We start from the raw sequence: 14,400 nt of genomic DNA, 5'->3' as shown, positions 1-14,400 counted from the left end.
AAGAAAGCTCTGCAACCACAGCAGCTAACACAAGATCTAGTGCCGTCTGGCCAAGGACAGGCCTCTGTGATACACACACACAAATACATTAACCAGTGTTGAGCATCGAAGTGGCTGTGTCAGGTGTACCACCCAAGTAAGTGGTGAGTGCATCCCATGAAATACACCAGGGCACTAGGCAGCTCCATAAGAAATACCTTGCTTTCCACCTTCTTCAACAATATATATATATGCTCTTATGGGGGAGCAGTGCCCATCTGGGCATCACTACACTGACTCCAGGTGTTCATCAGCTAAGACCACTAACATCAAAATCAACAGTCCTGGAAAAGTGTTCCTACTACATGTTAGGGAGTTAGGGCATCATGAATTCCTTCACCTCATTAAGATAATTCACACAAAAACCACGGGCTAAATATCTAACCCCTGCCCCCCCCCCAAAGTATCACTTTTTGTTAATCCATGTGAGCAACACCATTGACTCCCAATAAACAATGTTGCTGGTAAAATGGGTTGGAAAATTCAGCTGAACCCTGAGACCAAATGTGGCTTCTTCCCTTCCACTCCAAATCTAGATTTTTGAGACATTTTCTGTACTTGACTCTCAAGTGTCTTTTGCTGACAGAGATGAAAATACAACTTCCTAAATTCCAAAAAATATACCGAAAGCAAAGTAAAAAAGTGAAAGACTACATTTATAAGAGAGACAGAGAGAAAGTTTCGGGGGGGGGGGGGGGATGGTGGAGAAGGCAGAAAAAGGAGGGGGGGAAGGTAATAGAAAACATAAAATGCAAGTTTGATAACATACTCTGTGAGGAAACCAAAAAATAGGCATTTTCATACATTGCTGGCTGGAATGCAAAATGGCATTTGGAACTACCTACAAGAATTATATATGCATTTACCTTTTGATCAAGCAATCCCATCTCTAAACATTTAACTCAAAGATAAACTGGAAATAAAAAAGCTGAACGCACAGGCTATTCATTATAGTGCTATTTGTAAAAGCTAAAGCTGGAAAAACCCATATGTCCATCTAGGGCACAGGGTGAATGAACAGCAGTCCATCCACACAAAGGACACCATGGAAGCTGTGAGAACACTACATACTACTATGAAGTAAGGATACATTGCCCTAGGATACATTGCTAAGTAAAGTAGACAAAACTGTGTATATAATATGCTACCAATTTCTTAAGAAGTGAGAGATAGGGTGGCTTTATTTGAATATATTTTTCAAATGAAAGGATGATCCATAATTTTTTTTAGATTATTCCCTTTTGGAGAAGAGAGAGAATAGGATAGGGAATCAAGGATAGAAGCTATCTTCTTTAAATATACCTTTTAACGGATTTGACTTCAGACTCATGGAACCTCTTTACATAATTAAGAAACAAAAGTAATAAAAAAAAAGGCAATTTCTAAATATTTAAAACAAATAAACCTTGATATACCCATATAGAGACTAATGATTTGGCTAAATATAGATGGGTTGCATGCATGTGAGGAAATTACTGAGGCAAAGGGAAGAACCAGGCAAAAGAGCTATAAAGAGAAAAGTGCTTGGAGCTCACACCACACACAGGGCCAGGAAGAGTGCCTCTTCATACTTGCCAAAATGTCCTTTATTATTAAGCCTGACAATTCACTGGCCATTAGGTAGAGTATACAGAAGGGTCTCACCACAGTAATGTGCAATAATTACCCTTAGCTTAAAGGCTGCCCTGGTCCTACATGACGAAGCTCAGAAGTAAGACCCAAAGGTATCAAACTGTTTCCCAGGAACTTAACTGAATCCTAAAACAAAGTTCAAGACTTGCTGGGGTAACAAAAATAACCAGCACCAACAAAGTCAAATTCACAAAGCCAGACATTCAGTCAAAGATCACCAGGAATACCAGGAAGTAGAAAAGTATTACTTAAAATTAGAAGACAAAATCAGATTCAATCAAAACCAACCCAGAAATGATAAGATATATATATATTTACATATAATGAAAATATAATTAGCAGATGAGGACACTTAAATAAACTGTATTCTTCTTGTTCAAGTAGCTAGAGGAAATATTGACCATGTTAATCAAAGACATGAAGATAAATACATTAAAAAAAAGACTCAAATCAAACTTGTAGAGCCAGACTACAGTGTCTCAGATGAAAAATACACTGGTCGGAATTAATAGCAGACCAGACATTGCAGAGGAAGAGATTTGTTAAGTTGGAAACAGAGCAATAGAAACTATCTAAAATCAAACAGAGAGAAGGGGGGAAAAAGGCTTCAAAAAAAGACCAGAATATCAGTGAGCTGTGAACCACCTCAGGAAGCCTGATATATGTGTCGTTGTATTTTTCAAAGAGGAGACACACATCCACACAGACAAATATTTTGTTTTTCCTGTGCCCTGTTGCATGAATTGTCGATGTAGAGGTGAATTAGAGTTGTGAGCACAAAGAGCTGCCATCCCTCTCAACAAGGAAATTTCTTAAGACAAAAGTGGCTATTTCCCTTCAACTCCAAAATCTAGACTTTGAGACATTTTTCAGGACATTGACTTTCCTACTGGAGAAACGGGCTCAGAAGCTCCCGGAGACCCTTAGGCTTTCTCCATGGGTGCCCATTCTCAGGCAGAGTCTTAGTCAGGTGGATCCCATCCCTAGAACTTTGTCCCACTGACAGGACAGTAGAGTCCACCTCTACCCCCATGGTTCCCAGGCATTAAGGCCTCTTGGCCACTGCAAGAACCTGACAAATCCCTGACAGGGAAACCAGAAGTTCCTCTTCAGAGTATCCTGGGTAGTGAGTCCCTCTACTGGCAGGCTTAGTGAGTCCCCAAACCTTCAGGACAATTGCTCATGACATGTCTGAAACCATACCCCAAACCTGGCTCTCCTTGTGACAATTCCATGGAGAACAGAGGAATTCAGAACTACTACAAGGGTCTCTCATATAACTGTTCATAGATCTAGGTCTATATCCACAACTACCATCCAGTTACATTTGGGGCCTATGATGCTAAGTGATGAGCCCACTTATATAATATTCTGGAAAAGATAAAACTATAGGGACAGAAAACGGATCAATGGTTGCCAGGAGTAGGGTATGATGGGAGAAATGGGTTACAGAGAGGAAGCACAAGGAATTTTTAGAGGTTCTATAAACTTCTATAGAAACTAGTCCACGCACACACACACACATACAAAAAAAGAAACTAGTCCACAATCTTGACTGTGGGGATGGTTATATGACTATACGCACTTAACAAAATTGATAGAACTATATACCAAAAAAAGTGAATTTTATTGTTACATGTTTGTCAAAACTCATAGAACTAATACTAAAAAAGGTGAGCTTTATTAGATATAATTATATCTCCCTTAATTAAAAAAATAGAACACAAGTAAAAAAAAAGTCTAAAAAACTGAGGCTTTAAAAACATAAATATATTTTTATATATTTGGCTTTTATTAAGATGGATCCCAACTCATACTCTGGTAACAAACTTCCCTCAGTGTGAAATCCTTTGGATTCAGTGCTTCTCAAACTTTAATATATCTCCAGAGAATCTATTAAAGTGCAGATTCTAATTTAGGATGGGTGAGGGCAGAGATTCTGCATGTCTCAGAAGCTTCTAGATGATGTTGATGCTGTTGGTCTATGGACCACACTGTAAGTAGCAAAGCTAAGGACTCCAGTGAGATTACTTGATATAGAAAGGCCAGGAGAACTATTCATTCAGGTTGAAAAACACCTTTGTGGCATGATACATTGGCCTGTGTGGATTAAAGGACTGATCCCTTAGCAACAGTGTGTCACCTACTATCTTCAGAGCTGGAAGCTGATCAACTGCACCATTCTGGAACCAGGTCTGGAATCAAATCCAGCTAATGGAGGTAAAGAAAGCTCTTGTCAACAGAAATCCAAAAACCCCTCAGGGCAGAGGAGAAGCTTCAGGAGACTTGTGAAACCACAGGGGCCCATAGAGCCACAAAGGCCCTTCCATCCATCCATCCATCCATCCATCCATCCATCCATCCATCCATATATGAATAACAATCTCTCTTCAAGTGTGCATGGAAACCACTTAGAAAGGAAGTCAATACTGATTTCTTGTGATTCTGCAGACTTTCTAAAGACTATGAGTGGCACCACCTAACAGCTGCTGAGAGCTCAGTGCTGCCTGTGCCCCCAGCAGGAATTTTCATCTCTGGAGTGGTCTCCCAGCAGGAGTTAAGAAGTAGCTGTGACAGGAAACTGAGTATTGGAGACTGATGGTAAATGGCTGGTTTTTATATTCAACAGCTTCATAACACTTTCCCAGAGAACTGGCACTTCTTTTTGCATGCTTAAAAAGAATACCACTATATAAATATCTTCACAGCTTCTTCGCCCACAGATGCCCTTAGGTATAAAACATCACTTAGCAGACTAACACATGCCAATACCTTCAAATACTTCACTTGGGGCTTTTCAAGAGGAAGTAACCACATATATATTGAGAGTCTCATTGCAAGTTGTTAACATTTACTGAGCACTTACTATGTGCCACGAACTGTCCTAAGTGCACTTCATACATTCATGATCTCAACATGACATCACCTCACAACAACCCCATGAAGTAGGAACCTTATTGGCTCTTCTTTACAGATGAGAACTCTCAGGCACGGGATCCCTGGGTGGCGCAGCGGTTTGGCGCCTGCCTTTGGCCCAGGGCGCGATCCTGGAGACCCGGGATCGAATCCCACATCAGGCTCCCGGTGCATGGAGCCTGCTTCTCCCTCTGCCTGTGTCTCTGCCTCTCTCTCTTTCTCTCTGTATGACTATCATAAAAAAAAAAAAAAAGAACTCTCAGGCACAAGGAGGCTGAGTAACTTGTTCAAGGGCGCACACTAGTAATAATAAGCAGTGATAAGAACTCCAGCAGTTGTTGTCTCCCTGCCCCATACCTTCCCCCTCCTGACCAGTATGTTAGGGTCTGCTCTATGCCTGCCACTGCATATAATAGTGTTCACCAAGCCTCAGGGTCTCCCATTTGGGAGAACTTGAAGAAACATGGCATTAGGATCAGCACATATTACTCCCCAATTTCCTTAGAGCGCTTTGATTTCTCACAATAGGAGATGATGAAGCCACTTGCCTGATACCCGTAAACCATCACACAGTAAACCTCTAGAGGCATTGATGACTGAGTCAGAAGGTTTGTTCTTCCCTGAACCTTACCTTACTTATGTAAAGATGGGGAAGACTGTGAAGGGAACAGATTTGGGAGGGAAATCAGGAGTTCGAATGGACATCTGAGTCTGACATACCTCACATACATCCAAAAGGGAGATGTCAGAGAGCAGGTTCAAATTCACATATAATTGAAAAATTAATGGATGACAAAATATGGTGAATGGGACTCTTCTAAGAGTAACATGGGATAATAGTTGGGAGTAGAGATAAAACAAGGTTTACCATGAGTTGATCATTGTTGATCTGACTGATGAGTCCATTGGGATTAATAATATTATTCTGACTACTTTTGTATGTCTGTAACTTTCCAAATTAAATTTTTTAAAAATCAGGAGAGGAGCCTGGGTGGCACAGTCGGTTGAGCGTTTGACTCTTGGTTTTGGCTCGAGTCATGATCTTAGGGTGGTGAGATTGAGCCCCACATTGGGCTTGCACTCAATGTGGAATCTGTTTGGGATTCTCTCCCTCCCTCTGCCCCACCCACTCCTCAAATAAATAAATAAGTCTTTTAACAAATTTGGGACACAGTATCACTTATATAGGATATCATACAAAATGGAAAACCTAGATCTAATCATAAAGGAATACTAGACAAAGCCAAATCGAGGGACAGTCTACAAAATAACCTACCTGTACTCTTCAGAAATGTCAGTGTCATGAAAGATAAAAAAAACTGAGGAACTGTTTCTAAATAAATGACACCAGAGACACATAACAACTATATGTAATGTGTGAAACTGGCTTATATCCTGGATCAGAAAAAAAAATGGTATAAAGGACATTATTTGGTCAATCTGAAGTTTGAATGTTGATCAGTATATTACATAGTATATATTGATGTAAAATATTTTAAATTTAATCATTTACTGAGGTTATGTAAGAGCATGTCCATATTCTCAGGACTTTCACACTTAAATATTTAAGTGTGAAAAATCATGATGAATAAAATTTATTCTCAAATGACACAGTAATAACAATTATAATAATCTATAAATATTTGCATACATTATATAGATATGAAGTGAAGAGATTATGCAAAAATGTTAACTGGTGAATCTAGGTGAAGCATATTCATTGCACTATTGTTTAAACTTTTCTATAGGCTTAATATTTTTCAAAATCAATTTTTAAAAAATTAACATGATTAACCTGATGCAATTAGGATCCCTAAAATATACCCCTTGCATTCCTTATAGTTTTTTTTTAATAAGAAGCTATCTTCTTTATTCCTTAATGATAGGTACTAAATCCTTGATACTTAAAGCCCCTTGTATGTATCAGTTTTATCTGCATTATGTCACTTCCTCATCACCGTGGGCCCTGCAGGTGCTCTCCAGCCGCGGGGGTACCACTGGTGGAAAGCCTTGGCTGAAGAATAACTTGTTCAGTCACAGTCCCTTCCTAGGAGAGCCCACATCCATTGCTTGGTTGGCCCGGGGCTGTAAAGGTCTGGCCCTCTTGTCCCAACTCAGAACAGCTCTGCAGGGCCATCCCTACTTCAGAGCTCTCCATAGGGTCCACTGTCACAGCCTGATGTGTCCCTGTGCCCAGTCCACTTCCTTCCCCTTCCTTCTACATGTGTTGGCCTCATGAACACTCCCTCACAAACCTCCCACACAGTAATCCCCATCTCCAAGCCCACCTTCCTGGGGACCCAACTGTGGCAACAATATTATGACCATTTTGCAGATGAGGAAATGTAACCTTTGAAAAATCACTTGCCTAAGATCAGAAAACCATTTATTGGTGAAGCCATGATTGACTCCAAATCTATTGTCCTCCAGCCTCCCCTCCCTTCTATTTACCTTTCCAAATCCTACCTCTCTATTAAGGACAAGGCCAAGTTCCCACTTCACCCAGTGGCCTCTTTGACTTTCCCTTTCTGACCTCGAAACTCTCACCATCTACTCCATTTGGCACATGGCCATGATCCCACTTTTCTTCAAAAAGTGGCTGTTCTTAACTATTACCTCATCTTACAAAATCATTGTGTGGTCATTTAGCTTTCCACTTTGAATTTTGGTGCTTTCTCTGCATTTTAATTTCCCTGGGATAAAGGTAATTCATCTCTCGTTGTGTCCCAACACTTGTGTCCACATGCAGAGCACACACTATATTATGGTGCAAACAATGTGAAAGAATGGCAAGATCCCCTCTCTTTTGGCTGTATTCTGAGTCTTTGAACAGGAAACACCACGACCTCAAAAGATACTCAGCCCTATAGCCTCAATTTCCTTTTTGTCTTTTCTGGAATGGTATGGGGCCTTGTTACATGGGATACGAGGGGACGGCAGGTTATTCTGCCAAAGAAGCAATACTGACCATGGGGAGGGAATCCACACTGCACTGACCCGCATTAAAACATAAGCCAGAAAATACCCAGTTCAAATTCAAATTCAGTCAAGCAACAAGGAAGAAAAAAAAATACTAGGACTGAAATCACCAAAACGCATCTTTGTCATTTATGTTGCCAAAACTACTTTCATTTTAATTATTTAAAGCATTTCATAATACATTAGCAAATGGGATGTTGGGTACTTTGCAAGAGTAATGAAGTCTTAGATCAAGCATCTGACAATACCACATTATTAAATTTTAAGAGCAAAATAGTTGAGTAGCTTTTTTTTGAAGATTATCAGAACTGGGAGATTAGCAAAGGCTTCTCCACAGTCTCCTAGCAAAGAGAAGTGGAAGCAGGCAGAGGCAGGAAAGTTTAGCCCAACTCCCTCTTCCTTCCAGTTCCTGGGCATCACTTTGTTGCCGTGGTAACTCTGTTACTATGTGGCCACTCAGACCTAAGCAGGACTTGAAACAATAAGTATCTAAATACATTACCAGCCTTTGGTTTAGAAATAATTTCCAGCACTTTTTTCTCCTTTGCTTTCAAACATTAAGCTGTATGATGACGTGTAGTGTTGCAATATAAATGTGAATCAATTGAAATATTATTTTTGCCAAACTTTCCTAACTATTCATTTTGCCAAACTTTCCTAACTATTCATTCACCATCAATATAGGAAGTCGATTTTAGAAAGAAGTTTCTGAGTTGGAACATCTGTAGGTGGGGTCTTCAAACTTTAGAGCCCACGGGCCAAATCTGTGGCCTGCCACCTGTTTTTGTACATCTTGTGAGCTAAGAATTGTTTTTGCATTTTTACGCGGTTGAAAAAAATCAAAATAACAATATTTTGTGATACCTGAAAACTATACAAAATTCAAATCTCAGTTTGAAATAACGTCTTATTGAAGCACAGCCATGCTTACTTATTTATATATTACCTAAGGCTGCTTTTTAAAAAAGATTTTATTTATCTGTTTGAGAGAGAGCATGTGTGCTCCCAAGCAAGGGTAGGGGCAGAGGGAGAGGGAGACTCCCCACTGAGCAGGGAGCCTGTGGGCTCAATCCCAGGACCCTGAGATCATGACCGGAGCCCAAGGCAGACACTTAACTGAGCCACTGAGGTGCCCCTAAGGCTGCTTTTGTTCCAACAGCAAGGCTGAGTAATTGTGACAGAAACTGTATGGCCCACAGAGCCGAAACTATTTACTATCTAGCCCCCCACAGAGAGAATTTGCCAACCTCAATCTAGAGACATGAACGGTACAGGAAAATTTAGACTAGGAACCTGGGTCCTTCTTCTTTGCCAAGAAGTCTGTAACAGGTGCTGCCTTTATTCTCTAGGGCTGCCATAAAATACCATAGACAGGGTAGCTTATCAATAACAGAAATGTATTGCTCACAGCTCCGGAGGCTGGGAAGTCCAAGATCAAAGCAACAGCATGGTTGCCTTCTGGAGAGGACCCCGTCTTCCTGATTGAGAGCCAGCGCCTTCTCCTTGTGTCTCCACATGGCAGAAGGAGCTAGGGAGCTCTCTGGAACCTCTGTCATAAGGCCCTAATCCCATTCACAAGGCCTAATGATTTAAGCACTTCCCAAAGGCCCCACCTACTAATACCCTCTCCTTTGGAGGTTAGGGTTTCAACGTCTGAATTTGGGGGAGGCCGGTGGCAGGGGGTAGATACACATTCAGACCTTAGCAGCAGTTTCTGAGGCAGATTCAGGCCTTTCCAACTGAGTTTTTACACATTCCATTCACCTTGCTTCTAGAAAAGCATCGCTGTTATTTTTGTGGAGACCAAGCGGAGCAGCGCTACATGATAGGATAGGACTCTTTGTCCATATGTTCTAACACTCCACTCTCCTAGGGGTCAAGCATGCCACTTACTCCTTCATGTGTTTCATCTTGGTCCTGGCCACTGTGCTGTTGAATGTTGCTGGTCCCGGGGACATGTCTGGAGCTGTGCTGGTCATGGTCCTTGTGTCTGAAAAATCAATGCACAGGCCTTACTGACTTCATCAGCCCTCCAGCAACTTGGAGGAAACATTCAAGGGCAACCAGAAAACAGAAGTTAATCCACCTTTGCCACTAGGTAATGCTACATTAATTAGAGATGAATTCAATTATGACATGCACATTAAGGAGATTTATTCCTAATGACAAGATTATTTATAGTTTTAATACGCACAAGGAATTCCAGGACTAAGCCTCTCTCCAAAAGGATTATTTAAACAGAACACCATTATTTAGAAGATGGGCTTTATACTAGAAAGCTCGAGGGAAAAGGGAAACGCATCTATGGCCAAAGCAAACGTTCCTGGGCAGCCTCCGGCAGTCTCTCTCAGCAGGTGTGGTATTTGCTTCGATGACTGAGACAGTTTTTCTAATAAGCTTAGTTTTCCCTTTATCTTAATCCCACACCTGAACATTGCTTTTTTTGCAGTGGAAAGCAAGATGCTGACCGGAGCTGGTGGGCAGTCATCTGCAGCCATGAACTTCAGCAGAATAGAGCAGAAAACCAAAACTGGGTTCAGGAGGTAAAGCGTTGAGCTGCAGTGTTAGGAAATCTGCTGAGGAAGCTACAGGTCCTCCCGATATGCCCCGGAGGCTCTTACAAGGCATGTTGGAACTGAAGGGAAAGAAATAGTCCATCAGCTGAAACCACACTACTTTCCACTAAGAAGCTAAGGTGGGCCCCTGAGCAAGGGCTGGGGTCAACCAGAGTTGGATTTGCATGGTCATTCCTGACTGGGATAGAATATTCCTCGTATATTCCTTACATCCCCGACTACGTGCCTCACACTCCATCAGGAGAAGACATTGAACGCCCTGATATTCATTTATAAATTATACCCACGTAGTTGCCCCAGAAGGGACTCGGGCTGTGATACTCCCACTCGTCCCACCTGATCTCTTATAATATGTGACTGTCTGATTTAGGGACCAGATAAGGGACTGAGAGCCAATTCTCATCTCACATATTAGTACAGCTTTCGTCTGATATTTTTAAGTTTAAAAAATTAAATGCAAATTCTAACATTCCTCAGATACACCCTTCTTTTGCACACCCCCCCTTGGAGGACATGTTTTGAACTGTTTGCTCTTATGGACAGCACCGAGATGAACATTTAACTCTTCGTCAGATCTCCTCTCAGCCTCTATCCCTGGATGCAGATTTATCAGATCAATAGGTACGAATTCTATAAAGGGCACATTCACAAATAGTTAAATTAACAACCTGCTCTTCCTGGTACATCACCAGTTACGCCCCCACGTTAAGACACAAGTGCCAGTGACTGATTGCTCTCCTTTTGCTCTCTCCTGGAGATTACCCCCCCCCCCCCCTTCCATATCCTGAGGCCAGACCTGCCTCAGCCTTCCCTGGCATCAGATGGAAGCTTTATTTCAGCTTTTCCCTCCCACCAGCTCTGGCCAGACAGCTGCTTCTCCCCAAGGAAGGCTTCTGTGAGGAGGAGAGATGGCATGGGGGGGGGGGGGGGGTTCATTTCATGTTCTTGTCGGTTGCTTTTTATAATCATCTTTCCTAGATCCTGAAGTTACTAAAACAATAACCACACCATGCCAAGTAAAACGCAAGCTCAAAAACCAGTTCTGCCAAGACTGAAAAGAAGGTGCTGCTTTCCCTTCTCTTCCAGAGAGCTGGCAAGTCCTGAAGACTCATGCAAATAAAGGTCAAAGAAATTTCCAGGAGAGTTGCAGGTTATTTTAATGTGGCCACTCTTCCCCTCAGTAGGGCTCTCAGTGTTGATGGGAAAGATGCTAAGCCGTGAACCCAAGAGTAGAGAGCAAGGCAAATAACATTTCAAGCACCGGGGCTGGCAAAGCTTGGTGCTCAGAGCAATTCCTTTTTTAGTTTTTCTTCTTGGCCAGGCTTTTTCCTCTCCATCCCACCTTTCACCATGAATAGCAGTTGCTTTATGTCAAAGAAAAGGACAACACATTTAGCAATCATGATGAAAACGACTGGGCTAGAAGCACAGACTTCACCTTATTCAATGAATCCCAGAGTCACTGAATCCCAGAGTGTGTTCTAGACCGCTGCTTCTCAAACTTTAATATGAATCGCCCAGAGCTCCTGTTAAAATGTAAATTCTATCTTGGTATGTGTGGGTAGGACCTGGATTCTGCATTTCTAAGAAGCTCCCAACTGATATCAATGCTGTTGGTCCTGGGGCCACATTTTGATAAGGCTCTAGACTGGCCAGCAACATAATTTGTGAGGCCCAGATCTGAATGACAGTGCAAGGCCCCCTGTTCAAACACAAGAGAAAAATTGCTTTCTTCTGTTTCTCTGGACTGTCATGGTGTTTTTTTTTTTATTGGGCACTTAATATTCTCCGTCAGAAACTGGGATAGATACTCTCAAGGAGGCTGAAGACCCTTGCAGGGGCTCAAGGGCCCCACCCAACCCTGATCCTCCCCTACTGTGCATAGGGCCTCATAGGGAATGGAGGGTGGTAGGAGCCCGGTAGTTAGGGAAAGGATGGTAGGGAACCCTTCTCAGGGAAGTGGCTGGAGGCTGCGTATAAGTGAGGTATCAAGTCCCTAGCATAAGTCCCATCGTCCCATCAGACTTCACTCATAAAACACAAATTCAAAAATAAAATTATTAAGAATTTTATTGAACTCCAGGTTCAAGGCCTCCTTCTGAGCCTGAGACACCATGCAACTGCTCTGGTTGCAGGCCCATGAAGCTCTGGTTCTAGATCTCTGCTTTTTCAGATGTAAAAAATAGATGAATCCTTACTCCCCATGTTGATTTTCTCAAATTAATATTCTCTTTATTAATTTCAACAAAATATCCATAGACTTGGAAGTAGTATGTATGTGTAAGACACATAATGTTAGGTGCATTTATGGATTCACAAATTTCCCAGGAGAACTATATACCATCTCCCTTCCCAAGGAGCTTTCAGGCAGGAGTTGGAAGTGGTACCTTCCCATGAGTAAGTCTGCCCCTCACTTTTGCTTCACTTCCATCTTTTTTCTAAAGAACAGTGGATCTTACATGAAGCATGGCTTAGACAGCACTCTTCTCCTTTCAGTTTCTAAGACAGAAGAACGTGCACCAACCATTCATCAAACACAGCTTATACCTATGGTGATTTTTAAAAAGTGGGTATGTGTACATGCAAGGGATAGCCAAGGTAGATTTTTCAAAAAACAAAAAACCCTCTGACTAGTCTATTGCATTAGTGGTGAGTTCTGAAGATACCTGACTTGGGTGCATCTCTGTGAAAAGCCCTGTGGCATGTGTTAAGTGGCTCTGACTTTGGCCCTATAGCAGGGGATCCAATGGCAACCATGTCCTGCTTTCTCCTACCCACTCACTGTGTGGGCTGTGTGTTCCTTAGAAGGGGACTGTGATCCCATTAGAATAAAGGGAGAGTGACTATGGTCATGCCCTTGGAGAATACCACTGTGCTCACAGCTCAAACCACAGGTCAGCATCAAAACACAGCATCCAGACATTTTGAAAAGAAGGTGGTGACAGGAAATGTAACATGGAACAATCTGAGCTCTTGCTTCCTTTCCTGCATCCCCAACACGGCCTTCCCTGGGACAAGGAGGACCTGTGGCACTAGGGAAACACAACTGCAGACAGATGCCACTTGGCAGTTCTGTTGAGTCTCCTTTTGAACCAGCCACACTCTTTCCTCCTGTCATGGAGCCTGGGGTCTCTCTCTCTCACATTCTCTTCCCCTCTCCTCTGGGCCCTGTCATGGTCAGCTCTCTGCCATCCTCCTTTCCTTGATCCCATCCTTCCACGGCTCACCCCAGCTTTCTGCCCTAGGTTCCTGTACCTTCTTATCTCAGATGTGGGACTTATATTTCAGTACTTAGGCTTATAGTCTTTTAAAAACTTTATTCCTATACAAATTCATCCCAATTCATCATTAACAACAACAACAGCAACAATAAAGGCTAACCCTTTTTTTAGTAGACAAGCGCCAGGTGCCCGGTGCTAAGCATCTTACCTGTATCATGTCACGTGAACTAGGAGTTGAGCTTTGAGACAGTAACTTACCCATGTTCATACAACTGACACAGTATGTAGCTGCACTTGAATCCAGGCCTTGTCTTATTCCACGGTCCTAGATGCTGGCTACCCTACTTGAAACTTCCCAGAATGCATATCCACTCTACGGCAGCCACTGTGCTAGGTGTCGGCCGAGGTGCTATCTGCCAGTTGTGCTAACAGTCGGAATCACAGGGATAAATCTATTCCTCTACTCCCCTAGCGCTTTCCCAACTAGTTAGTAAGCTTCCTGATTGCAGAGATTTGTCCTGTTCACCTTATTTTTTTTACTTCTTAATCCATTTTTAAGTGTACAATTCAATGGCATTAAGTACATGCACCATGTGCAACTATCCCCGCTACATATTCCCAAAACTTCTGCATCACTCCAAACAGAAACCCTATGATCATTAAACAATAATTCCCCCACTTCTCCCCTAAGTCCCTATAAACCTCTAATCACTTTCTGCGTCTGTGAATTTTACCTTTCTAGGTACCTTATATAAATGAAACCACACTTTACGTGACCTTTTGTTTCTGGCTTATTTCACTGATTTTCAAGGTTCAGCAATGTGTGGCATGTATCAACACTTCCTTTCTGCGGGTAAATAATATTCATTGTATGTATATATCACATCATGTTTATCCATTTATCTGTTGATGGACACTGGATCGTTTCCATCTTTTGAGTTTTACGAGTACTGCCGCAATAAACATTGGTATACAAGTATCTGAGTACCCATTTTCTGTCTTTTTGAGTATATATCTAGGAGTAGAATTGCTGGGTC

The 14,400-nt window shown here is 42.0% G+C and overlaps 1 protein-coding gene across 7 annotated transcripts in view; it reads right to left on the bottom strand.

Moving 5' to 3' along the window:
* Window positions 1–14,400, bottom strand: part of NEK11 (NIMA related kinase 11) — a 235,215-nt gene that overhangs the window by 34,551 nt on the left and 186,264 nt on the right. For 6 of the 7 annotated variants that reach the window (XM_072726830.1, XM_072726832.1, XM_026015522.2 and 3 more), the window contains one exon: window positions 9,460–9,556. The exons of the other annotated variant lie outside the window; for it this stretch is intronic. In XM_072726830.1, the coding sequence (XP_072582931.1) occupies window positions 9,460–9,556 (97 nt within the window). The remainder of the gene's footprint in view (window positions 1–9,459; window positions 9,557–14,400) is intronic. 7 annotated transcript variants of the gene reach the window in all.

The sequence above is a fragment of the Vulpes vulpes genome, chromosome 11 (genome assembly GCF_048418805.1).
Source record: "Vulpes vulpes isolate BD-2025 chromosome 11, VulVul3, whole genome shotgun sequence".
NCBI classification, from domain to species: Eukaryota; Metazoa; Chordata; class Mammalia; order Carnivora; family Canidae; genus Vulpes; species Vulpes vulpes.
This window is presented reverse-complemented; position numbering and strand designations above follow the sequence as displayed.